The 23899-nt window shown below is 42.0% G+C and overlaps 3 protein-coding genes and 1 long non-coding RNA gene across 6 annotated transcripts; 2 read left to right on the top strand and 2 right to left on the bottom strand.

Annotated features, from left to right (window-relative positions):
* The first annotated feature begins 5960 nt into the window (after positions 1-5960).
* LOC145658954 (uncharacterized) lies at positions 5961-7013 on the top strand. The gene is made up of 2 exons (XM_081719041.1): positions 5961-6488; positions 6528-7013. Exons 1-2 carry the CDS (start codon positions 5961-5963, stop codon positions 7011-7013), a joined length of 1014 nt encoding a protein of 337 aa, XP_081575167.1.
* Positions 7014-7066: 53 nt separating this feature from the next.
* zgc:110222 (protein EOLA1) lies at positions 7067-8369 on the bottom strand. Its single transcript, XM_027023463.3, has 2 exons — positions 7748-8369; positions 7067-7572 (listed from the first exon to the last, which is right to left on the bottom strand). Exons 1-2 carry the CDS (start codon positions 8004-8006, stop codon positions 7343-7345), a joined length of 489 nt encoding a protein of 162 aa, XP_026879264.1. The 5' UTR covers positions 8007-8369; the 3' UTR covers positions 7067-7342.
* Positions 8370-8505: 136 nt separating this feature from the next.
* Positions 8506-23448, bottom strand: map4k6 (mitogen-activated protein kinase kinase kinase kinase 6). 3 transcript variants are annotated; one of them, XM_081718655.1, is made up of 32 exons: positions 22915-23448; positions 20425-20482; positions 19498-19588; positions 19326-19390; positions 18460-18515; positions 17982-18029; positions 17668-17710; positions 17481-17553; positions 16573-16704; positions 16007-16069; positions 15836-15917; positions 15433-15543; positions 15046-15124; positions 14161-14222; positions 13906-13952; positions 13762-13800; positions 13446-13479; positions 13073-13355; positions 12737-12816; positions 12388-12426; positions 12164-12248; positions 11991-12070; positions 11747-11807; positions 11538-11670; positions 11240-11298; positions 11037-11140; positions 10675-10852; positions 10385-10453; positions 10126-10212; positions 9786-9856; positions 9644-9699; positions 8506-9341 (listed from the first exon to the last, which is right to left on the bottom strand). In XM_081718655.1, exons 1-32 carry the CDS (start codon positions 23005-23007, stop codon positions 9254-9256), a joined length of 2649 nt encoding a protein of 882 aa, XP_081574781.1. In that variant the 5' UTR covers positions 23008-23448; the 3' UTR covers positions 8506-9253. The 3 variants fall into 3 exon arrangements, with proteins under 3 accessions (XP_081574781.1, XP_026879260.2, XP_081574782.1); XM_027023459.3 differs by having other exon boundaries at positions 12737-12852; positions 22915-23445; XM_081718656.1 differs by lacking the exons at positions 17668-17710; positions 17982-18029; positions 18460-18515 and having other exon boundaries at positions 12737-12852; positions 22915-23447.
* LOC145659128 (uncharacterized) lies at positions 21836-22265 on the top strand. Its single transcript, XR_014125179.1, has 2 exons — positions 21836-22038; positions 22168-22265. It is a non-coding gene; the product is annotated as an uncharacterized LOC145659128 (long non-coding RNA).
* Positions 23449-23899: the final 451 nt, after the last annotated feature.

The raw sequence follows: 23899 nt of genomic DNA, 5'->3' as shown, positions 1-23899 counted from the left end.
GGGGACATAGCATTTTTCTATAAAGCTTCCACACTATGGAATAACCTTCCTGTAACTGTTCGAGACTCATTTTCATACATTTGTCAGAAGTGATTATGTATTCTCCCCACTTTTGTACATACTAGTGTTTACATTCGTCACCATTACATACATTATTCAGCATATGCAAGCTGATATTCAACTCCCACACCAGTTGGAAGCCGATACCACGTTCCAAGAGAAGACTTCTCTTAACCTTGTCCTAAAGAAGATTGTTTTTCTATACAGTCCTGAGCCTGGTGGAGAGGTCATATATGTTATTCTGAGGTCCAACAAAGCCTACCAAGGATCCTTTGCTGAATCCTGCAGAGGCCTCTATAGAGGTCTCTGCCCTGTACACAAATCATTCTGAAAGGACAAAGAATCTCTATACTCTCTTATGTTTTATGTTATTTACCTGTCTACTGCACGGTTAGGCCTCTTTTCCCTGTTAACACTCTTTTTATTACCTCATTTTAGCTAATGCTAAGCTTACTACATTCTTGACTTCTAACAAGCCAAGAGAGGTCTCATGCAGTAAAATACGTGAATATATAAATGAACAAAAATTAAACAAAAATAAATGAACAAAATAAGCTAACAAAAATAAATGAACAAAAAAAACCACTCATAAACAAACAAAATAAATGAATGAAATGAATAAAATAAACACTTGATAAAGCTCATCCCATTTCCCTCTGCTTCACTGTATTAAAACTCATCCATTACATCCATGAGACTGCTGAAGATGTAGGCCACACCCCCAAAACCGAGTCAGAAGGACTAGCCTTCAGATGAATAATTAGTTCTGGCCATACATCGAGAGACATGTGGGCTTAGGCTGCCACAAGGAGTTCAAGCCAGTACCGTGACAGTGCCTGACTTAGGTTGTCAGAGCGTACACCCAGAATCTTACCAATCCTCGGTCACATGCCTTCCTCGACTGACTATCATCACTCATTCATCACTGAGGCGATGTCAGCCCAGTGGCTAGATCGTCCATACCTATTGCCCACCAATAAGGCACTCTCCCATCCAGTCCATTCACCAGCCACTAATGACATGCCCATCCTGTCCCCTTGATCAAATAAGTAAATCAGCAGTCTGTCATATGCAATGTGGAACAAGGAACAAACTTACGAACCATATTAAATGAATAAGGGAAACCATCATAGCTAAAATAAAAACAAAGGATAATACTAAATTTCTGATTAGAAAACGCTTATTTCAAAGCACAGCGTGAGTCAGAATTACACAAAATCATCAAGGGAGTCAAGACCTCTGACCAACCTAAACTAGATATTCAGATGCATGTGTGACATAGCTGGGTATCTGTGTATCAAATACTGGTAGCATCGCTATGCCTTGATAGGCAACAAACAGCTGAGATGATACTGATTTATCTGCCACTCTCACAACTAGACTTCTGATACATAGAACAACAACACCTGCATAGTGCAAGCAGGGCCATCACTACCGCTACACTAGAAAAGATACTTAAAATTATGTTTCCATTTTCCAAACATTGAATCAAACCATTCAGTCATACTGTTATCAATACCAGAGTTCTTGGCTAATTAATTGTGTAATGACTCTAACTTAGACAATGCTCTTATAATAGAATCATCAGGTGCAGTATTATTTAAAATAAATGTACAACATGACTCACCAAACTTGGTCTCAGGTCCTTTAGTTGCCCATCTCCTCTAGTCATCAGTGACACATGTGGAATGGCATTGTAAGATTTTGTGTACCAATGGTCAGCTCTAGCAGCTTAGTAAATTTAAATGTTTGTTTTCCCAGAGAAACCTTGTGTCCTGATCTGCTCATTGGACAGGGGGAGGTGAGCACCTTCTGGTCCAACCACTGAGTGTGTGGCACCTGTATCTACCAGGAACACAGATTTTTGAGGACTGTTAATTGAAACTTGCACTTTGGGCTCCCCTGCAGGTGAGCTTGATGTTACCAATTGCAGGTGCTCCCCATTTAGGTCCCCTGGGCACCTTCAATACCATCCTTCATCGGGGCATGTGCAGCTTATATGTCTAGGTTGCCCACATGTCCAGAAATCTATCTGAGGTCTCGGATCTTGCTCTCCTTCTATTAATTGTTGAACTTGCTGATTTCCATCTTGCTGGTACACACCATTTGGTGGCATGTTGACAGATCTTTGCATTCCTCCTTGTCCTCTACCTCTGCATCTTCATCTTCCTCCACTAGAGGAAGAGGATTTGTTGCTTAACTATTACAGCAGCCTGATTTGTTGCATCCTCTTTTTTCTTCTCTTTCTTTTTCAGTTCCATTAAATGAGCATTCCGTAATTGTATTGTCAATTTCTCCATACTGTCTTTTTCTTGTTCTTTCTTTTTCCTGCATCTTTCCATATGATGCATTATGTGGTCTTTGAAAACTGACCACCCCATAGTGCTTAAACCTACAACCTCTTCCAATGCATCTTGCACTTCTTCAGGCATGCTTTTCTTGAGCATCATTTGAAAGAGGCTTTGATAAGTTTCATTTTGATTGACTCTGTTTACTCTGTTTACTTCGGCCACTTTCTTTGAAAGGTGTTGGTGTACTCATTGACACATGTTCCTGGCTTCAGTTTCATGTTTTCTAGCTGATTGGGATCCATCTTTGATGGGCATTCTTGTCTGATAGCCTCCCACATCTTGTTTATGTGTGGGTCAAACGGTGTATCATCCTAGCCATTCTTGATGGGGTTCTCCATTTTTGCTATTGAGAAAATATTTTCCATCCTTCCTTTTCTAACGTTTGTGACAAGATAGCTTTTATATCTCCAATGGTCAACTGATGCCCTGCTGTGTGTTCTTCAAAGGCTGTAATCCATCTTTGACCTCCACTATTTATGTTTGGCAGTTGTTCAATCAGTCCTTTTAAATCTATAAATGACCATGGCACATAAGTACATTTGTGTCCTTTATATAATAGTGGGGACTCTCTAACTTGATATTTCTGTGCTAATCTTGCAGATCTTCTGGGAGGTTGCTTCACTTTCACTTTCATTGTATACTTCATTAAAGCCCATTAAGTCTTCTTCCTGTATACGGAGCTCAGTTTCTTTCATAACTTTCTTTTGCCTTTTCTCTTCCCTTCCAGCACCTTCTTGGTCATCTCTGTTGCGAACACTCTTGAAGCTTTCACTTTAACTCTCTCAACATACTTTCATGTCTTTACTTGCTCTTCCATTTCTTTCAACTCTTTCTGTACAACCTCATGTCTTCTTTTGGGCTGCTCTTCTCAGTCTATTATTGTTATCATCTCTCCTTCAATTTGCCAGTGAAATGCGCCTTTTTCTTCTTTTTATGGTTCACTCCTTGATTCTGATTGCAGTTCTTTTCAACTTGTTTTTCTATTATGGAGTATTTAACTGAACTGGTGGAGTCTTTTCTTTTATCATACCTTCTGAAATAGTCAATAGACTACTTGGGTTAAGCCTTGAGTTTGGAACTAGAAAGGGATTTCATTTACTTTTGGCTGAATATTCAGCCTCTACCCGGATCAATGAAGGTGGTCTACTTCTGGTTGAATCTGGTGTTAGAATTCCTTCTATCAGCAAGCCTCTATTCTGGTCTTCATCCGTAGCCCTTATCTTCCCTTTCCCTTCCACCTGTACTTCTGCTTCAGTCCATTCTCTTGTGGAGAGTACTGGATATAGATTTGATGTAGCTTCTTGTTTTGGGGCACAAGGTGGTGGCATCTCTTTCTGTCATTGTAAATGTTCACATTTCTCCTCTGCTTCACTCTTCTGCTGTATTCTATTCTTTCTTTTTCAATTGCTTTGCATGTTTTTCAAAAGCTTGCAGTACTACTAATTCCCACTGTTGTTCAATTAATTGAGCCCTCATTCTTATTTTCTGTTGTTTTTCAATGTCTCTTATTATTTGACATAATTCTTCATCAAAGGCTCCTCTCATTGGCCTTTGCTTTTCTATCATTTCAAATATTTTTATAATTTATCAAAATTATTATTATAATTTTTCTTACTTGTTTGTTTTCATAACATTAAATTTCCAGCAGCCATGCTCTGCTTGTAGCCCATTTAATAATTTCCTTCACTATTCAGCTATCTTGAATTAGTAGCCATCCACCTTGGGAAATCAGATACTAAGCTATTCATATGTAAAAAATTGAAATGTTATATTTAAAATACTAGGGACAGTATTTTACTTTGGAAATACATTTTCTACCATAACATTGTAATGTATATTGCTAATTATGAGGAACATATTAAAATAATCTTAAGATGTTCCACTCAGAACGTCCATCTCCAACACTACGTAATACAGCTGCTTAATAGTTTTTATCTGTTAATAAAATGTCATATAGCTGATAACCCCCACTATCTTATCTCGTCTACTAAACAACATTCACTCCTAAGCAATTACTTTCCTTTGTTTCCACAAATTTCCTCTTTCCTAAATATGTGTAATTCATTCAAGTTTATTCTCTTATTCCCAATCTCGATGTTCCTGAAGATGTTTATCTCTGCAAATGTCTAGGGTTAAAATCAGGCATCTTATTCCAATTTAAAACCCCTCCTATTTTCTTCACCGTCATGGCTTTCATCTTAGGCAATTCCCAACAATATCCTGGGCTCAGTGAATGAATTCTGGCAAGCAGTAATGATGTAGCTAGTCTTCTTTCACATATCACTTCTCACTTTTTCCTTTAAATGATAGCTGGCTAAACAACAAGTAAAACATTACCATCAATAGCACATTCGTGTGTCCATAGCCAAAGATCCCCGTAGTACGGGCCACCCACAAATGTCGTTCCTAAATTCCCCAGTCAGCTAGTCTTAAAATTAAACATTCAAATATAAAATGAAGCATTATTGAGGAACCCTCTGGAGAATGTCTAACAATCAAAAAAAGAACCCAAATTTTTATATATTTGTCAGAAGTGATTATATATTCACCACACCTTTTTACATACTAGTGTTTGCATTTGCCACCATTACATGCAAACCATACATTAATATATGCAATATATGCAAACTGATATTCAATACATACACCAGTTGGAAGCCATTAGCACCACATTCCAAGAGAAGACTTCTCTTAACCATGTCCTAAAGAAGACGGTCCTGAGCCTCGTGGAGAGGTCATATATCTTAACCTCATGTCCAACAAAGCCTAACCAGGATCCTTTGCTGAAGTCTGCAGAGGCCTCTATAGAGGCCTCTGCCCTGTATGCAAATAATTCTGAAAGGACAAAGAATCTCTATAATCCACTATATTTTATGTGATTAATCTGTCTAATGCACTGTTAGCCCTCTTTTCCCTGTTAACACTCTTGTTATTACCTTTCTCCGTTGCCCTTGATGGACATTCTTGTGCAGGATGGGTTTCAGACATGCGCACATCCCCGGGACAAGAATAGGACTAGACATTAATTGTTTGTTTATTTATTTGTTTCATTTCACAATTGATTTATTTTTCTCTATCACGACTTATTCTGCTCCTTGTTGTTTATACTGTTAATACTGTAGTGAGCGTTGTAACCCCGCCCCCCCATGCTCTTAATGGAGTTTTTCTTGCCACTGTCACGCTTGACTTGCTCACTCAGATTTTAATTCATTTTCATTTCACGAATGGACTCCTACTACTTTAAAGATTTAAGTATTAGGAACCAGCTTACTGGGACAAATCCACTACATTAAATAAGCACATTTGGAACTTGTCTAAAATGAGACGTCAGCTTGATGGGGTTGCTATATTCCGGGCCAAAGTATAGTAGAACGTTGTTATAACCATGCCAACCCAGTGTTCCATTATAGAACTCTTATAATATGACAGAGCAGAACTCTACAAACACATAGAAATCTACGATATCAGTTCAGTCTGATCAACGTTTAAGACTACATTGACGTATAACGCTAAACAATGAGCGATTTAACGGAAAGAAAAGCAAATACTATGGCCAGCCACGGTGAACCAGAAACAGACGTGTGCCACCGCGCCGAAACTTCGGCCACTCCGGGCACTGCGTCCCGAAAACGTACATTTTCCCGATCGGCTTCCCCTTGCGCTCTGTCTCTTAACAACATTGACGAAGCTAGCGACGGGGAGCTTCGCATTGATTTGGAGGAAAAGGCATTTCAGGTGCTTGCCCAGAAATCGGTTATCAAAAAGCCGCGCGTGGAAGTTCTAGGAGACGGCGAGGCTCCGTTCGAGCTTAACTTCGCCGGGCTCTCGTTTCCGCGGAAGCTGTGGCACATCGTGGAGAACGAGACCTACAAATCTATCGGATGGGACGCGCAGGGGATGTGTGTTGTTATTGACGCTGAGCTATTCGTGAAAGAAATTCTCAGGAAGGAGGGAGATTCTAAGATTTTCCTAACGACTAATATGAAGAACGTCCTGCGCCAACTCAATCTGTACGGGTTCAAGAAGATGGGCCGCGTGTGTAATACCTCCAAAGTTGCGAGGGAATCTACATCTAAGGTAAATATCCACTTAACATTCATTAAATCTTTATAGCAGGTCAAGCCATCAAGCAGGCAAACGACTCGTTATTTCCTCATCTTTCCACAGAAGCTGGTGTTCCATAACAGCTCCTTCTGCCGAGGACACCCTGAGCTCCTGGACCACGTGAAGCGCCGTACGAGGGTCAGGAGCGAACTAGCCTCTGGTTCCAGGCACAGTGCTTCTGTCTGTACGTCCCAAAGCCTCCTCCCTCTACAAAGCTCTAATGGTGAGCTGACCCTAAACACATGCGATGCACCTCTGGACCTCAGCCTCAAGAACAAGAAGTCCAGAACCTCCTCCTCCTCATCTGAGGACAGCCTGAACTCCACCCTGCTCCATGTGCTCTCTGTCCTGACTGAAATTACCTGCTTGGCCCTGATCTCCACGAGCCACCCAGCATTCAGTGCACTGGCCCAGACTTGCCCCAACTGTGGACACAACCTTCCCCCCTCCCAGAGCACTCAGGAACAGAACTTTCACCAATTCTCTGTTCTCCATTAGATATGATACTATCGTATATATATTAAGTATATATATATAGTACATACAGTGAGAATACATATCGAATATATTGTTGAGTTTACATCTCAAGAATACAACAGCATTCATAATAAAAGGATATTGCCAGAGTGTTGGGTTTGCTATGATTTACTTTGTGGTACTGTAAACTAGTCTGGTATGATCAAGTAAAACACATACATTGCTCATAATATTTGGAGCCAATGTAAAATGGAACAAAAAAACAACAACAACCATAACTTATAAACAAGAGGCATATCATCCATTTGAACGATCCATCCGAAGCCAATTAGCAACGCATTTAGATTCCTCTATTTGTATTCAGCAGGAGCAGGAGGCAGTAGATGATCTGGGATATTTACTGTCCATATGGTTTTATGTCCTCTAGAATACAGTGGTTCTGTGAGCCAGCGTGGGTTAGATAGTTTCGTGAGATATTTCTGTGCAAGTCCTGTCAGGCAAGCTGCTTTCTCCAGCTCCCCCATTTGCTCTGGGGGGACATCCTCAGGACAATACCATGTTTCCTCAACGTCCACAAGACCTGAACAACGGTTACAAAAATATATGCACATCATTACTGAAGCTATTGGCATGCAAATCTGCGGTGTCTGTTTGCTAAAGCCCTTGTAGTCTGTCATATTGCTCCTTACCACTCAAAGGATGTAGAGTATAAATATGTATGTAGTACGTAACATGCCACAGAGTGTCGTTCTCACCTGCTACAACACCACGCCCAAACCTTTCCCCGGACTCCAGAAGCTCTTCAACTTGCGAGTGTTTCATTCGTAACGTCTGCGTAAGGATATTTCTCCAGTCATCGCCTTCCCAGTCGTTCTGCGCTATATGTATCGCTAGGGTGCAGTTTTTCATTTCTGCCAGCAGAGGTCGCCACCGCGTTTCTATAGATTTGACTCCATGCAAAATAAGGCCAGCGTAGGGCTGCCTGAACGACAAACAACCGACTTTTAAAGACATTTTAAAAGACAGTACTCATCAGCAAAAGGATTCAGCCAAATTGGCTATCGCAAGGAGCTTACAACTCGTTTTAAGGCAGAAGACTTCCTTCGTGTTTGTTCGTACATAAGCAGCGTTTCAATAGCTAACTGATGGAAGTCCCATTTACAATTTAGACCTGTTGGCCACATTCGGGGGGAAGAAATCCAGCCTCGCACTGTATTTAAAGTTGATCATTTTATGAGGTAGCTATTGTACTGTCGTTCGTTCGAACACTGTACTTCCTACTGCAAAGCTTTTTCTCGAAAAGAAAAAGAAGAAAAAAAAAGATGGTGCTGCAACCCTAAATGTTGAGTAAATATAAAATAGCGCCATCTAGCGCCGACATATCCTTTAGGCGCCATCTCTGGTGCAATAAAGATCTTGACACGCATGGAATATGTTTATTTTTACTTCTACGTTTACTTCTATGCACCCCACTAGTTGCATATTAACAACTGATTTTGAATTAGCATAGTCCTCGGTTTTATCACGTTTATTAGAATTTCTGAAAGACTCATATTTTATTTCCATTTATCTTTACAGTAGTCTAACAAAGTCTTATTTTGAGTGGAGGTACTGCCATTATACTTAATAAGGTTCCTTTAGAAGGCTGTATATGTATTTTAATCTACTCTTCTGATTCTGACTATTTACATGATCACATATTTGGGTTTCAGAGTGCAATGGCCAATTACCTTGTTAGTCTCACTGAGTAATGAACAATTCTGCTTCTCTTATCAGAGTCAGCTCCATCTCAGTTGCACACAAAACATACAGCTTATGCTACATAAGTCATGACAGCCCCAAATAGCAGTACAATGTCAGTCCAAATGTCAGCAAACTGCAGACCATAACAAACACTACTATTGGCTACACAAACCTGTCCATCCTTGAAGACAACAGCTGTCAGCCACCTGATGTTCCTGTCTTCCTTAATGCCTCCCTAATAACCAACCCCGTGTCTGTTAAAAAGGCCTTTTGTCATCTTCAGATGTAGCAGGTCTGCCTCTCCTCGGCCCCCGACGTAGCACACCGTAGCGCTCAGTTGGAGGCTCTGGTGGCACTGTGCGAGCTTCCCTCCACCACCTGTCTCTGTTGGGCTGCTGGTGCCTCCTCCATCACCTTCCCATGGGTTAGAGGTCTCTCTCTCAGCCACTGGAGGAGGTAAGAGGTCCCCCCACCCCCAGCCGTGACAGCAGGGCATCTTCCATCCTTGTCAGCTCTCGTTAGTAGCTGTTCTCATGGCCTGTGAGGATGTACAGGTTGCTCATGGCAGACGGGTCATCAGTGGGCGTGCTCTGCAAGATGATATCCCTAAAGGACAGAGCGCAAGACGTTTTAGCCATGCTGGGTGTTTCTCAGAGCAGTATTTTTCAGCCCGGTCCCCAAGGACCTCTATATGGTCCACGTTTTCACTGTAACCCAGTGCTGTAATAGGTATTCTGCCTTGCTTATTGCTTGGTTCGACTGTGTTGGAAGCCAGGACAGACCAAACAAAAACATGGACTGGCAGGAGGACCTTAAGGACCTGGGCTCATTAACATTTAACAGACTGCTCATCACTGTTAACCACTGATGTTGCTTCTGTTTCTTCTTTCTTCTGAGTCAGTGCATACCTGTTTGTCCCCAAAACATGGAAAACACGGCTCTCGTCTGTGATCTCCTGGGTGACCTGTGGGACACAATAAAGCATTCACAGACTTGTCTCTCCCTCTTTTCGGTGCCCAGAAAACCATTCTGACTGACATTTACGCACACCTCGTTGCTTTGTATGCTCCGGCCCCTGAGTCCATGTTTCCAAAAAGCAAGAACACTGTCCTGCAGACACACTGCAGGGAGACAGCTCTTTCAGTGGACATCCAACCTGTTAAGACTTCTTTAGAAAAACACCTTAGCACCACATAAATTAGTCATAGTGTGAACAAAACGTTATAGTGTCAGTGATGTATAGGTAATTCCATGCTAACCGATGGCCATGAGGTTACACTTAGTGTTAGCATTCACAGCTGTTGAACTTTTGCCATAATGGCGGTTCTACACTGAACCTTAACTTTCTTCTTGGAGGAAACAGCCGAGATGTCAGGAACTCCACACTCACCCATTGTGTCAATGGAGAAGTCGAAGGTTAGTTCTGGTACCATACTTTTGCTGGGGACCCCATGCAGATTCACTGCTTTCACTGTGTCTGCAGGGAAGTCGAGTAAAATTTCTTCTTATAGTGATTTTTCAACAGGTGTTGTCACAAAGCAACTTTACAGTTGTCTGGGACCAAGCCAAAGGTTAATGTGCGTAGATTTAGCCCCACCACAATGCATACATAATCAGTTGTTTATAGGCTTTCAGAATAAAGGACATACTACTCAGAGCTATGAGGACAGTGTCTCTATCCAGCTGAGTGACTTGTTTCACATCCAGGAATTCACCATCTGTGAAGCCAAATGAATCTAGTCAGCTGAAGGGACATGCACATTTAGTCTTAATCTTTTTTGGCCTTAAGGTCAAAATGGCATCTATACTGCACAACACTATAGACTGTATTACAGCATGGAATTTCTCCATAGGTCTTATCCTTTAGTACATTTGAAGATTGATTATATTGTTGTGTGTGTGTGTGTGTGTGTGTGTGTGCGCGTGTGCGCGTGTCTACCTGGCTGTACGTGGGGTGTGTCATCGAGATGGATGATGTTGAAGTGCAGCTGTTCGGTGGCCTCATCTGAGCTACGACGGTCACGGTGCACTCCCACACAGACCTGCGGAAGCTCCTCCAACTCCTGCACCAACAGCTCAAAGATGGGCAGAGATTCAGGCAGGCTTAGAGGCACGTGCTGGGGTGTGGGGGGGGGGGGAAGAAATTTAAGGAAGGATGGTGGGAATATTATAGAAATTAAAAGGCAAGAAAATTATAAAGAATATGCATAATCAAGCTTCAGTCATGCAAAACTCCAAAGAACCTTCATAAACTTTCAAACAGCATGCCAGCTCCTTCTCCCTCTCACGTCTCCTTCTTACCTTGAGCTGCATGAACTTCTGTAGTGGCTCATACCACATTAAAAGCACCAGGCCACTTGGCACAGCTGCGCACAGAAACACACTGTCCGTATAGGGGTTCCTTACTGGGAAAGGGAAGCATATCAGTGCAACACATGAGAGGCCAGGAGAGATTTTGCAACCAAAACACATTGTTTCCACAGAAGAGAGCGCTGTGCCCTCACCTACGCCACACCGTCTACATCCCTTGGTGTCCGGGATCTTCACAGACATGCCGTACTTCCTGTAGGCAAAAGGCTGGCTTGTTTCTTCTGACCTATAGTACTTTAAATAAAGTTTTTTGCAACTAACCTGTTTACCTAAGGTAGGTGAACAATAGATAATCTTAGTTAAATACAATTTGCTGTTGCTGGTCTAACCCGGGTAAAGGGTTAATAGTTAGTTATGTCTATTTATAGAGCTGTTATAATAATGACAAAGCCCTGAACATGGATGTTATGTCTGTCTGTAAGCAGCACAGACCTTGCGTTGATTCGGGTGCTCAGGCGGTGTGCGTTGATTGACAGGGGACCCTGGCAACGTTGCAGGTTAGCACGGTGCTCAAACAGTGCGGGAAGGCTATGCGAGGTCAGCTGGGAAGACTTCCCTGCGGAGGCTTGGAAAGGAGGGTCAGAGGTCATTGGGGCTGTCAGAGCTGTGCGCTTCTCACGCGACAGGACAGAGAGACGTACCTGAGACAGACATCAGTACGTTGTTCATGACATACAACCAGCTGCACCTCTGTGGGAGCAACTGTGCGACCAGAAACAGACACAAATTTTACCCAGCGTGAGCATATCTGTATAGGAAGTCACAGTAAGCATAGTACCATGGCAGTCGATAATCAGAATGGTCCGTTTTCATTCAGATTTCATTTTTTTCACTTAATGAGCATCGGTGCTACATTAATGGGACAAGCAGGGGAAATGATGGAACCTTCTCTATAGTGTCTTCGTGGAGTTCATTGAGGTTGAGAGTGTAGATGCCCTCCTCGGCACCCAGGATCAGGTGCTGGTCTGTGGGGTAGGGATTCAAACATGTCCTCTGTAGCACTGAAGAGAAACTCTTAAGTAGCAAGTATTTGTGGTTATACTGGAAATGAACTGTACCTCTAGTCTTGGGTAGTACCCATGTAACAGCACAATGAATCTTCAAGGGACACCCATTAAAGACCTTGGAGAAACACGCCCCCATCTAGAACACAGCATACACTCTGAGATATTCATATTCATAACAGTGCGTGATGATGTACAGAATATTACCTGACATTCGAAATCAAGTAAAATTAAGCTATTTTCTATGTGATCAAGATTAAGTATCAGATTCGTCTTACGTGTACTTGAGGTGTAGGTGGCAGTCCATGAACACCTCTCTAAAATAAATACAAAACATTTCAAGGGATGACAAAGATGTACTCCACATCTGAAAATCATTACAATTAAATAATTACACTTAGAGGATCCTCTGAGCTCGCTGTTTAGTCCTTTGTGACTTTAATGTAAGTATTAAGCTCAAGTGTTATGCTCGTTCTCCTTTTCCCATTTTACTCCAATTGGCTCAGTCTTTTCTTAATTACAGCGGAGTGTACATGGGAGATACCGTCAACAGGAAATCCATATAAGGTGAGTGCATATTAGGATTGTTTCTGTAATTTAAAAAGAGCTAGGGAAATGTTTGCTCACAGAGTCTTCGGTTTTTCTTCTGAGTGTGCTCCATTCAGGTGAGAGAGGCTGTCGGTTTGGAGAGTGACCCCTGCTTCCTCCTGGCTCAATGGCAACAGAGCCTTGATGTATCAAATCTAGTCACCATGACAACTACATGAGTGTTTACATTTCAGTAGATCGTTTGTCATCTTGAAGATTCTCTTTATCTCTAAGAACATTACCTTTGGTGCATGTAAACAAAGGGGTGGTTGTGGAACATTCTTTTGGGTTCATTTTTGTGGGACATTTTTGGGTTCTGATGTATAAATGACCGGGGTAATTCCTTATGTGGTAACTTTATGTCTTGGGACTTACCATCAGTTGGAGTCATACAGAAGGAGCTCCGGCTGGTAGAATAGTTAAAGAAGGAAGAGTCAGTGAAGAGAGCGGAGTTTGTGAGGATGGGGAGATCATGGAGTGTTGAGGCAACCAGCAATGCCGCTTCGTTAAGGCAGGTGGGTTTAGTGTCTGTGTGTGGGGTAGAGCCAATGAGAGGGGAGGAATCTGGAGTGGAAGCTTTTTTATCCTGATTGGCTGGCTGTGATGGTGTCACCGCCCTCTTTACTGTGCTATATTTGTCTTCTTCATTTGATGAGTGCTATACATAAAAAACATAACAAGTACAGGTGATTGTCATTTGGAAACATGATTACACATAAAGAGAAAAATACTGGTTCGAGTCTCCTACCTCAGCTGAGGGTACTCTCTTCATTGTTAAGCTCCTGAAAAAAGGAGGATTCAAATAAAACCCTGGATAAATTCAACATTCAAAACAATTCAAATAAGGAGCTTCTAGTTAACGAAATTCTACTGGATGTCATCTGAACCTTGAAATCTTTGAGTACTGTAGTCCTTAAGAAACGTTTTAGAGCAATTTGGGTAGGTGACAAGTCATACAAATTTACATTGGCTGTATATAAATGGCTGGGATCAAAAAGTGAAGTTCCATTTGTCATTTGTCACAACACACTATGGCCAATATGTGGGCTGAATTCTTCTCTCACCTCTCGAGCAATGCTTCCTCTACACACTCCAGTAGACTTCTGCAATAAACCATAAATGCAACACAACTCAAAACGTATGCGTCAAAGTGGATTAGAGATTGTCATCAACCATAATTGCATGGTTTGAGGGGATGCTTGACTTACGGTGAGCTCTTCTCTTCTCCAATAGCGCTCCAGTCATCATATGATCCCTAACAATGAACATAAATAGGGCATTTCACCAAATCCCTTTATTATGTGAAGGCCCCTCAACATTTTGACTTTAATCAATAAACCTGGAAGTAAACCTGGAGAAATTAAAACAATGTATGCTGCTGTTTAAATGGGTTATATGGACTTAGTGGAGGTTTAGTTGACTTAACCAAGACAGTTTGCATGAATCAGAGCTGCAATCCTCACCATCGAATCAGGACACGGGTCCGTCTCTTTCCGCATGGGTGGTCCAAACTTCACGTTATCAACTGTGGGCAGAAACCAACAGACCCTCAGGCATGGGAACTTATGTATAGCCATCCTGCTCCACACCGACTCTCATTTACCAAAGTTCAGTGTTTCAGAAAAATTCAAAACACAGCAACCACTTGCATTTTAAAGAACCTTTTTTTTTTATGCGTAGGGTTTTTTTTAAATGCCATGACACCAACACACATGAAATACCGGCATGCACGAAATACTGCCCCCTGCCCACCCATGCGCACCCACGCGCACACACGCGTGTGCACGCATGCCAGCTGCTGCACGGACACTGCATCCATTCATGTCACTCGAGTGGGGACTCAGATACAATAGGGAGGAGTGCCGCACCAGCCTTAGCACCAGCGCATGACGTCATCCTCGGGACACGGCCACAGTGACCCTTCAGCAGTGATCACCGTGTGTCTGCTTAGGAGGTGGGCAACCAATCACCAACCTTCGCTGCCATCTCAGCCATATCATCCAGCTCAGTGCATTTAGGTTTCCATTGACAGAAACAGATGGGGCCCAGTTATTTTAATTGAGGTTGCTAATTGACATGTTAATGGAATATAATTGAAATGATAGCACTTGTCCGTCTTCCTCAATTATCTCTGATGAGTGGATGTGAGGTACTGGGAACAGGAATCACAGCCATGGTTGGCTTTTTAAAACCTCCAGTTGATATGACAGAAGTGTCAAGGGCAATACTGTCTCAATATTTTGAGGCAGAAAGCAAGTGCTGTGCTGTTTACATATCAAGGAAAGCAGGGTTTGAGTTATGAATAAGTGACAGGCCCATAAACATAATTAAAGTAATTATATACTTACACTGCTCCTCAGAAAGGGTTCTGTGGACAGGCAGGTGTTTCCCTAAAGATGTAATCTTATCAGGAAAAGCACTGCACGTCTGTGAACACAAACACACCCACAGAAGATACTGAAGATACAGCTTAAACACTCAAAAAGCACACATACAACACAGAGACTGCAATGTCGCTCAAATAATGCAATATATCCAGGGATGTGGGGCAGGTTGCTATAGATTTCAGTTTGATCCACATGATTTGGGCTAATAAGCATTCGAATTTTATTTACGTCGTGCTATCTGAGCTACTTGAGTATGTACTTGAGTTAATAATAGTGTTCTGCAGATTAATGATATATGAAGTCATTTAGCTTGAACAAGAACAAAAACAATTTGCCCAAAGTATCCACCTCAAGATCACAGTCGTCCATAGTCTGCGAGTGCTGTAGGTCTGGGTTGTTGGCAGTGTCTAGCAATTCGATGACCAGGTTGCGAGTCAACAGCTGGGTAACAAAAGCATGCTGGGACAGGGGGGGGGGGGGGGGGGGGGTAAAGATAGGGAGAGAGTGATGTGCACCATCGCACCTCTCGGGCACAAAAAAAAATCCACCTTAATTTAATTCTCTAAGCATAAAATTGCACTCTGTGATACATAAAGCCATTATTATAGGCTTCTGTTATTAAGGGTAAAAGCACCATGTCTGAGTCTCTGGTGGCAAAGGACTTGGTCCAGGATACCAGTCGACTTTAAGGTTTTGCCCAAGCTTGTTTGATTTAAAATTGCAGCATTGGTGCTGTGAAGGGATATTCTACCTGGAGCAGTTTCTCAGCCGTCGGCCTCTTCCGCGAACTCTTAGTGAGTGCCATCTTGATGAAATTGTGGAATTCTGTGGACCTGTGCAACACAAGCACAGTGCCCATTCTTACCGAGCACCAGAATGAAAATACCCGGACAAAATGTTTAGCCCTGTTCTCCATAGTTACCATTTGGTCTTCTCCTTAAGCTTGGGTGGCTGGAAGCTGCTTTTAGACATAAGCATCAGGGCCCTGAGGGGGAGAATTTAACTGCATGAAGGTGCCTCAAAGTAGGTCAAACACAGCCCTGACCACAGGACTTTTATTTTATGTTGTGTGTAGCAGTTGTGCTGCACAGATGCTCTCTTCTTCCTCTTATTCTTCTTTCAAATAACACTTTGTGGCTTGTTTTCCGATGTGCTGTCTGGAGCTAAAGTTTCATCACATCGCAAGACTATTTGCAAACCATACTCAGTGATACCACTGAGCTATTCAAATGTCATCTGATTTTGGTAAATTGTGCTGAATGTATTTGTAGTGTGTGCTAATTCTTCTGTGTTGCTTTATGTTCCAATAGTTTTCAAAGAAGATTTTATTGACTTCTATTGGAGAATACTTATTGTCTTCTATGGGAGAATACTGATAATGCAAACTAGAGTGTGTGTGTGTGTGTGTGTGTGTGTGTGTGTGTGTGTATGTGTGTGTGTGTAAGTGAGAGAGAGTATGTGAGCCCATGCATGGCTGAATATCCTCACCTCATTGGGTGCAGATCAAACATTGGTGGCTGCAGCTCTGCTAGCTCTATGGCTGTGATGCCCACAGCCCAGATGTCACACAGCTGGTTATAACCACCTTTCCTCTCCACAGCTGCCACCTCCGGGGCCATCCTGAGACAAAAGCAACAGACAGAGTGTGGGGATACCACCCTACGTGAACACCACACTCGGTAAAAACACCACCCTCCATGAACACCACCCTCTGTGAACAAACACGATCCTTCCAGGCTTTCCTTGACTATGAGGATGCACTTTATTGACATACACCTGCAATAGCCTCTAGACCTTGCTTTTAGCTACAGAGTACACTAGTGATCTGAAACTTTGTGCAACTACCAAAATGTCCTCTGTTATATAACATCTACCAACCCTGGAGGGTGTGGTTCCTCTGAAACATGCTTCCTCTGAAACATGCGAAGTGAAGCACCGCATCAAACTGCTGCACACACTACAACATAGCATGGCTGAGTGCACTTGGAGGAAATCACTAACTCCCCTGCTTAATAAGTATGAGAACACAGACGTCCATGATTGGCTAGTATCACTGTGATTAATAGGTGACAATGTAATACCATCCCTCTCACGCAGCCGCCTATGGAATCATTGGTGTTCAAACTGGCATACTCCTGATGAGAGGGGAAGGCTTTTCTGTTGCACCGCTCTGAGAAAATGTATTCTGAAATGTTTCTATTTATCTATTTAATGTTTCAATTTAAACCTATTTATTTTAAATGTCTGTTAGTGGCAGAAAAGATTTTGCAAGTCTGACGAAACGGTGAGTAACTCTTCAGGAAGGATTATGTAATAGAGGCATCTGACAACACCAACTCAGGGCTACACAGAGCGGTAATTGAGCCTGTGCTTCTGAGTGGCGTGCGACAGCTCACCAGTACGGGGTGCCAATGAAAGAGTTCCTCTTGGCAACCGACGCGTTTATCTCTGCCGCCACGCCGAAATCAGCTGCAGGGAAGAAGGCAGAGGGGAGACACTGGGGTTAAAGGGCATCTGGGCCGAGGGCGGAGTGTCTGGGCTGTGGGAAAAAGCCGTCTGAGGCCAAAAAAAGCCTCGGCTGACCTAGTTTGACATCCCCTCGCTCCGTCAGAAGAATGTTCGCCCCCTGCAAAGTGGCAAAGAGACACAATGAGCACAGACACGCTAATCGGACCAGGGCGATCCTCACTCATTCTCACACACACGCACGCACACACACACACACACACGCGCATGCATGAATGGTCTCTAAAGGAGCTCACTCACTTGTGAAATTGGCCCTGTCTTTCCCCTTACAACAATCACAGAAGCGCTTTACTGGTGGGATACTAAACTAAATCACTAAACACCTGATACATTGTCATGGAGAGTATGAGCAGACTTGGCTTTAGTCTTACTTTTATATCCCTGTGCATTTTCCCCGTATTATGCAGATGATGTAGTCCCTGTAAAAGGAGAAATGCTGTCACTTACAATGTGCCCCATACAATACTGCGAGGCATTATAATATATGTAGAAAACGCAGAATTTTTCAAAGCTAAGTCCTTGCCATGATCTCAAATCTATTCTTGAATAATCATAGCTGGGGCCAATAAGAGAACAGCTAGCACACATCATTGACCCTAATTCCAACCCAAGTCTCAGCTCCAGTGATTTTGTTCATCTTAAAATATTATACCACACCCATAATGAATTTCCAATTTAACATGTTCTTCAGACCATGATCGTAGTCACATTCATTAATCAGGCTAACAGAAGATGCTTGGCGGTTCCTAACTTTGGCCATTTGAGATGTGTGTCACGGTCATTTATAAGGCTTTATAAGGTTGCCATGCGTACTAAAGAACCCTATTCCCTGTATAATTCTGTCCTTACCTGAAGTGTCTCCCTGCACACATAGGCTATCTGCCTCTCTTTCAGGGGGCCAGTAACTGCAAAAACAACAATGTCCTCATTAAGAATGAGAAAAATCAGGTTACAGCTCTAATGCTCTTTGGATCACGATTAGTGAATGCCCAGCCAGAGGCCAAACCAACGCCAAAGCCACAGTCAAATATTGCAGTTAAAAACCCTTCATGTGAAGTAGGATAGTGCCTGCATTTATTCCAGGGAAGTGATGCACACTGTTTTTAATGATAGAGCCTGATATAGCAGATAATCATATAATTTCAAATTAGAATCATTCCAATAACCATGTCATTGCTGTCTTTTTAAAAAGTATACAGCCAGCTGCTACAGTCTTGCCACTGTGTTAAATCCCTAATCCTTTCACGACATTTCATGTTTACACAGGTATAAAACAAAAGGGAAACATTAATAGTGACGGGGATAATTTCATAGTCATTTAAACTATAGCAGAGGTTTAACAAAAAAAAAAAAAAAAGGAACTCGATAATAAGTCACTCATAGACAAGGATATTCAGTTACCATGGCGACTAAAAAAAAGAGCAGAACTACAGTTGCGCTCTCACCCAGGCCAGGCTCTCTGGCTGTCGCTGTGTTCTGTATCAGACCAAAATAGATCATCACACTCTGCAAGGTCAAACTCTGCAAGGTCAAACTCTGCAGGATGGGTGGTACAGAGTGCATTGGACCCTCCCATCCTGTTACTTCGAGCTCATAAGCGGACACGCTACCAGAGCGGGAGCATCTGAGTCACCCGAGACAGCTGTAACACCAGCATTACTCATACGTAGACATGTGAAAAGAGGAACATGCACGAACAGCATATTCCACTTTACCATGGTAGATGTCTTGCAGTGAACCTCCGCCACAGAACTCCATGCAGATCCACAGCTTGTTGTTTCTATTAGACGGGGAGTAGGGGGGGTGGGGTCATTACTGTCATAATCTTTGGTGTGAGTCAATAGAAATGGTCTTCGAGGGATTAGGATGGATGGCAGAGGAAGGTACCTGAGGTAGCTGCCGAAATAGGCCACGATGTTTTTGTGAGTGCACCCCCTCATCATGGTGATCTCCTGCTGGATGCTCAAAATGTCATCCCCTGAAACGGAGACGGGTGCACAGCCTTAGCTTTCTTTGGAACCTGGCCTTGGGAGGCCTGCTAAAGTTGTGCTGTAACATCATGTTTGGCACAGCATAACGTCATGTTTGACTCTGATGCAATGCTTTGGTGTAGTGTGGCATGGCGCTGCATTTAAGGCATAGTCTGTCAAAGGCTGGTTTTTGAGGGACTGAGTGAACAGCTTTTGCTGAGATTCATGGGCTGGCACACGTGAATGTACCATGGAAAATATTCCACCTCACTATAAAATATAAAAAAAACTTAGGAATAAACCCTGAACAAAAACCCTACTGAAAGCCTGAGCAGAACTCTGGCTCTTGTCTGACATGAATGAGTCCTCCCATTCCCTGGGGCAACCTGACATACACTAAATAGTATATCACAATCACAATGCTACTTCTGGTGACTGTGGTATTTCTTGCAGTAACCTCTGTTAAAAACACACGTCAACTCTTGATGTGTCGTGGTTAAAGGCCAGCCTGTGTTATTCAGACCAGGTTAATTATGCTTGTTAGATCCCATGAATACTGTGATTGGTCATAACCACCTGAACAACCCCCCACAACTAAGACAAAGATTTGTGAGATGGTCCTACGCTCACAGCACATACATGTTGTGATTTGACAGAGGGCTGATTTACATATTACAGTCTTTCGAAATATAAGTATTGCAAAGGCCAATATATAATTAATGGAGTGCAATCTGTATCTATGAATGCACCAAATCATATACACTGATGACTGTAATATTTCAGCAAATATACTATATCAGTTGGGGACAGGGCATGTTTTAAGCCAAGTATGTATATGGCCTACCAGGATCCAGTTTGACCACTTTGATGGCTGCAATGACCGATGTCCTGATGTCACGTGCCTGCAGAGAGATTGACAAACAATCAAACAAATAAAAAAAGAGCGGCTTCTTCAGGAGAGTCATGCTTAGTAATATTTTCAAAGACAGTGCTCTCCAGCCCCTAGCATCTGTGGCAGGCTGCCTCCACCTGCGATGTGCTGGCATCAAACTACATGCCAGCTTCATTGTAAGGTAATTTCTCTCTTGTTGCACAAGACCATTAAGCCTTTAAAAACAACAGGTCCAAATTTTGAACAACATCAAATCTGTGTGCATCTCACCTGAGGTGGATTTGCATAAACATAAGAAAAATATTGATGAATGTGTACTGTCTGAGTATTTTAAAACTGTAAAAATTATAATACTTAATGACATTCAGTTAGATTCAAGTATATCTAAATATTTGTGAGGAAATGAGTACAATTTCTACTTCATTACATTTTAGTCATTCACATTTAGTTACAAATTATTTTTAATTTATTTAAGTTGTGTTGGTGACAGGGTATGGACTGCTTATCTGTTGATCTCCCCTTAAACTTTCAACTTTTGTTATTTTATTTTAGACAAACTGTGTCACAAAAGGGCATAACTAGCACCTAACAAGTGTTGGTTCCTAAGCCAAGGTTTTTTTTTCGGATTCTTTTTTATTCCTCCAGCTGTTTTCTGGTAAGCTACTTTTTCAGGTGCTAGAGTCTGTATGTCATGGAAGCTAAAATACCCTCAAGCAAATATGGGATATGACCAGGGAAAAGACCTTTTGTCTCTGTGTCTGCAACAGTTCCCTACAGAACTGAGAGGTCCGATGACACAACTTCCAATGCACTGAGGTTGAGCTTTCCACCTAAATGAGAAACTCCTCAGAAAAGGGGAAGTGCCACGCTGCCATCCTAATTTCACCTTACTGTATTTGTAAGGAGGCACGCATCTTATTGTTAACTCTGTCTCTCTGCTATCGCGCATCAAGTCAGCAGAATGGGCAAGGAGTCCAGGCCACAACAATTAAGACTTATGCACATACATTTGCATGACAGTGCATGTACAAAGTGTACTGAATGTACTGCACATTCCGAATCTTGAAAGTGTTTTTAAAATCTACTCGAGATGGTATATGCCGAAATTAGGAAAAGAATAATAATGAAAGAGCAAAGAAATGGAGAAAAATGTGATGCTTTTGTTTAAATTTGTTCACAAAGTCATGGGAAATTTTGACATTGTTTTAGAGATTTGATGATTGGAATGCAAGTGTAAATTAGTGCAAGACAGTCCGTCAGGTGACATTCGATTTCTGTCTAAGAATAAATACACACCGTTCACCAAGAATTGGAAGCTGCCTGCTTGTAACCATGGTGATACTACCAGCCAATGAAGGATCAGATGACACTGGAAAGGTGAAATTTACAGAGAAAAGAAATTGCTGCACTACTCATTTCCTGTTTTCTTTCCTGTTCTGCCTGCTTGCATCCTGTAACATCATTTTCAGTGAAGATGAAAATACAAGGTTAGATATCTCATTGGGGAATTAATAGTGATAGTTTGTTGCTGCTCAAGTGGTGTGTAAGACACAGCAAATTGGTCTGGTAGGTTTGGTATATTCGGAAAGTCAATATAATACACTGTTCTATAAAGTAAAAAGAGGATGAATACTGAGATTTACAACTGCAGTGAACGATGGCATTTTGTTTGACAGGGGCCTATTTTATTTCTAGGGACAGATTGTGATGACCAGTTTTGACTCCACCATTTCACTGCGTGTTGTACTGTGTATGACTATGTATGTGACAAATAAACCAAACTTGAACTTGAACTTGACTCTGCTATTTGAGGCTTCCTGTTGTACATGCCGTAATGTATATAGTGTCACACATTTTTATTCAGAGGGAGCATGTCATGTTTTTCTCGCACACACACACACACACACACACACACACACACGCAAAATTCATCTTATTCATAAGCAAACTTGCAAATTAATGAAAGCCGTAAAAATGCAATATTCACGCTCCTGTCAGATAGGTAAATAGCAAGCAGATTAACATCGCGGACGTTTTTGTCAAAATCTGAGGATTTCTGTGGGCTAACAGCCACCGACACTGCCACCTCAAAATAATGTTGCATCTGACATATGTATATACGCGAACTGATTTTTGTTGCTGCTGTGCTGTTTTGAGAGCGTTGTTTTACAGAGTGATCCTAAAACTGTTTATTTATTTCACGAGTGCTCATTTTACAAAATTAACTGAACTGAATCCAATAAAATACCACAACGCAGCCTACGTCCGAAATAACTCCACCAAACATCGAGCCATTTCAGCGTAGCTAGTCATTACGAGCATATTCAAATGTGTCTACATTGCATGGGTAAGCATGAAGCCGTTTGTCGTTTTTAAAGTTTTTCGCATTTAAATGCTCAGTTGCAATTGCGCGCGCACATCAACAGAGGACACGAACGGTACCTTAAAAACATCCCCGTAGGTACCGCTCCCGATACGATGTATCAATTCGTAATCATCCAGCGGATTCGTGTGCAATACACCGATGGCATCCATAGTACGCTACTTGTGGACCTCCGCTCTCGGCTCTTGAAGTAGTTGTTGGCTTGCGGCTAGTAACTGTCACCACTTCCTCAATAGCATCAGCGTTAGAAGTGCAACAATGAAAAAAATGGCAGCGAAGAGAGCTCCGCGATGTTCTCACGAGGAAATATTAGTAACGTAACTGGAGCTTGGTGACTAAAAGTGACATGTTACATTAAACCTAAATATACGCCAATCTTAGCCTTAAATTATCCCTATTGAAGAACAAGAAAAAAAGAGACACACGGTAGCCTGCTTAACCATCATTTAAAAGCTGTGATATCACTATTCTTATCCTAATAAAACCGAAGTGCTTACACATGACAAATCTGTGACAAAACAGATTAGGACATTTCCTAATTCTAAAGAATGTTGAATTGAAACACCGTTATTAGAAAAATGATGAAGGAATTGTTGATGTGTGATTATTACTCCATGATCTGAAATGGTGTTTTCTGTCAAAAAGACAGACCCCAGTGTTGCATCTCTACCTAGCCTCCCCTTCCCCGTAACTCTCCGCTGTCATTGGATGTCACCCTAGAGGTGATTTGCAGCCTACCAGCGCCATCCAACGGGCTCGTCTTTGTAAATACAAATATTTTTTATTGCCCAAGTCAAAAGACTATATTGGGCTAAGGGTTTCCTCTAGAACAGACTGAATAGACGGAAAAGACGAAAATCGTAGCCTGTATATTGTAGTTAAAGACAGAAAGCGGCACATAATCCTAACAAAGGAGTTAGGGATTGGAAACAGCAGTGAAATAGCCTACTGTTGTAAATCCACGACTACATGAAACGAGACTTTAACAACTATAACGTCTTGTTTGACTAAAATGCGTTCCTCTCCTTTGATTAGCCGACCTCT

The sequence above is a fragment of the Electrophorus electricus genome, chromosome 8 (assembly GCF_041902795.1).
Source record: "Electrophorus electricus isolate QZ-2024a chromosome 8, ASM4190279v1, whole genome shotgun sequence".
Classification (NCBI taxonomy): Eukaryota; Metazoa; Chordata; class Actinopteri; order Gymnotiformes; family Gymnotidae; genus Electrophorus; species Electrophorus electricus.
The sequence above is the reverse complement of the archived record's forward strand: the minus strand, read 5'-3'. Positions and strand labels throughout refer to the sequence as shown.

Excerpts from the sequence above, each read along its gene's own strand:
- zgc:110222 (XM_027023463.3), bottom strand. The coding sequence starts at position 8,006 with ATGTCTTTAAAAGTCGGTTGTTTGTCGTTCAGGCAGCCCTACGCTGGC. Across the intron at positions 7,573-7,747 it reads TGGGCGTGGTGTTGTAGCAG|GTCTTGTGGACGTTGAGGAA; the intron begins GTGAGAACGACA and ends ACCGTTGTTCAG.
- LOC145658954 (XM_081719041.1), top strand. The coding sequence starts at position 5,961 with ATGGCCAGCCACGGTGAACCAGAAACAGACGTGTGCCACCGCGCCGAA. Across the intron at positions 6,489-6,527 it reads CGAGGGAATCTACATCTAAG|GTCAAGCCATCAAGCAGGCA; the intron begins GTAAATATCCAC and ends TCTTTATAGCAG.
- map4k6 (XM_027023459.3), bottom strand. The coding sequence starts at position 23,007 with ATGGATGCCATCGGTGTATTGCACACGAATCCGCTGGATGATTACGAA. Across the intron at positions 12,249-12,387 it reads CACCTACACCTCAAGTACAC|ATGGGGGCGTGTTTCTCCAA; the intron begins GTAAGACGAATC and ends GCTGTGTTCTAG. Across the intron at positions 10,213-10,384 it reads TGTCCTCATAGCTCTGAGTA|ACACAGTGAAAGCAGTGAAT; the intron begins GTATGTCCTTTA and ends ACTTCCCTGCAG.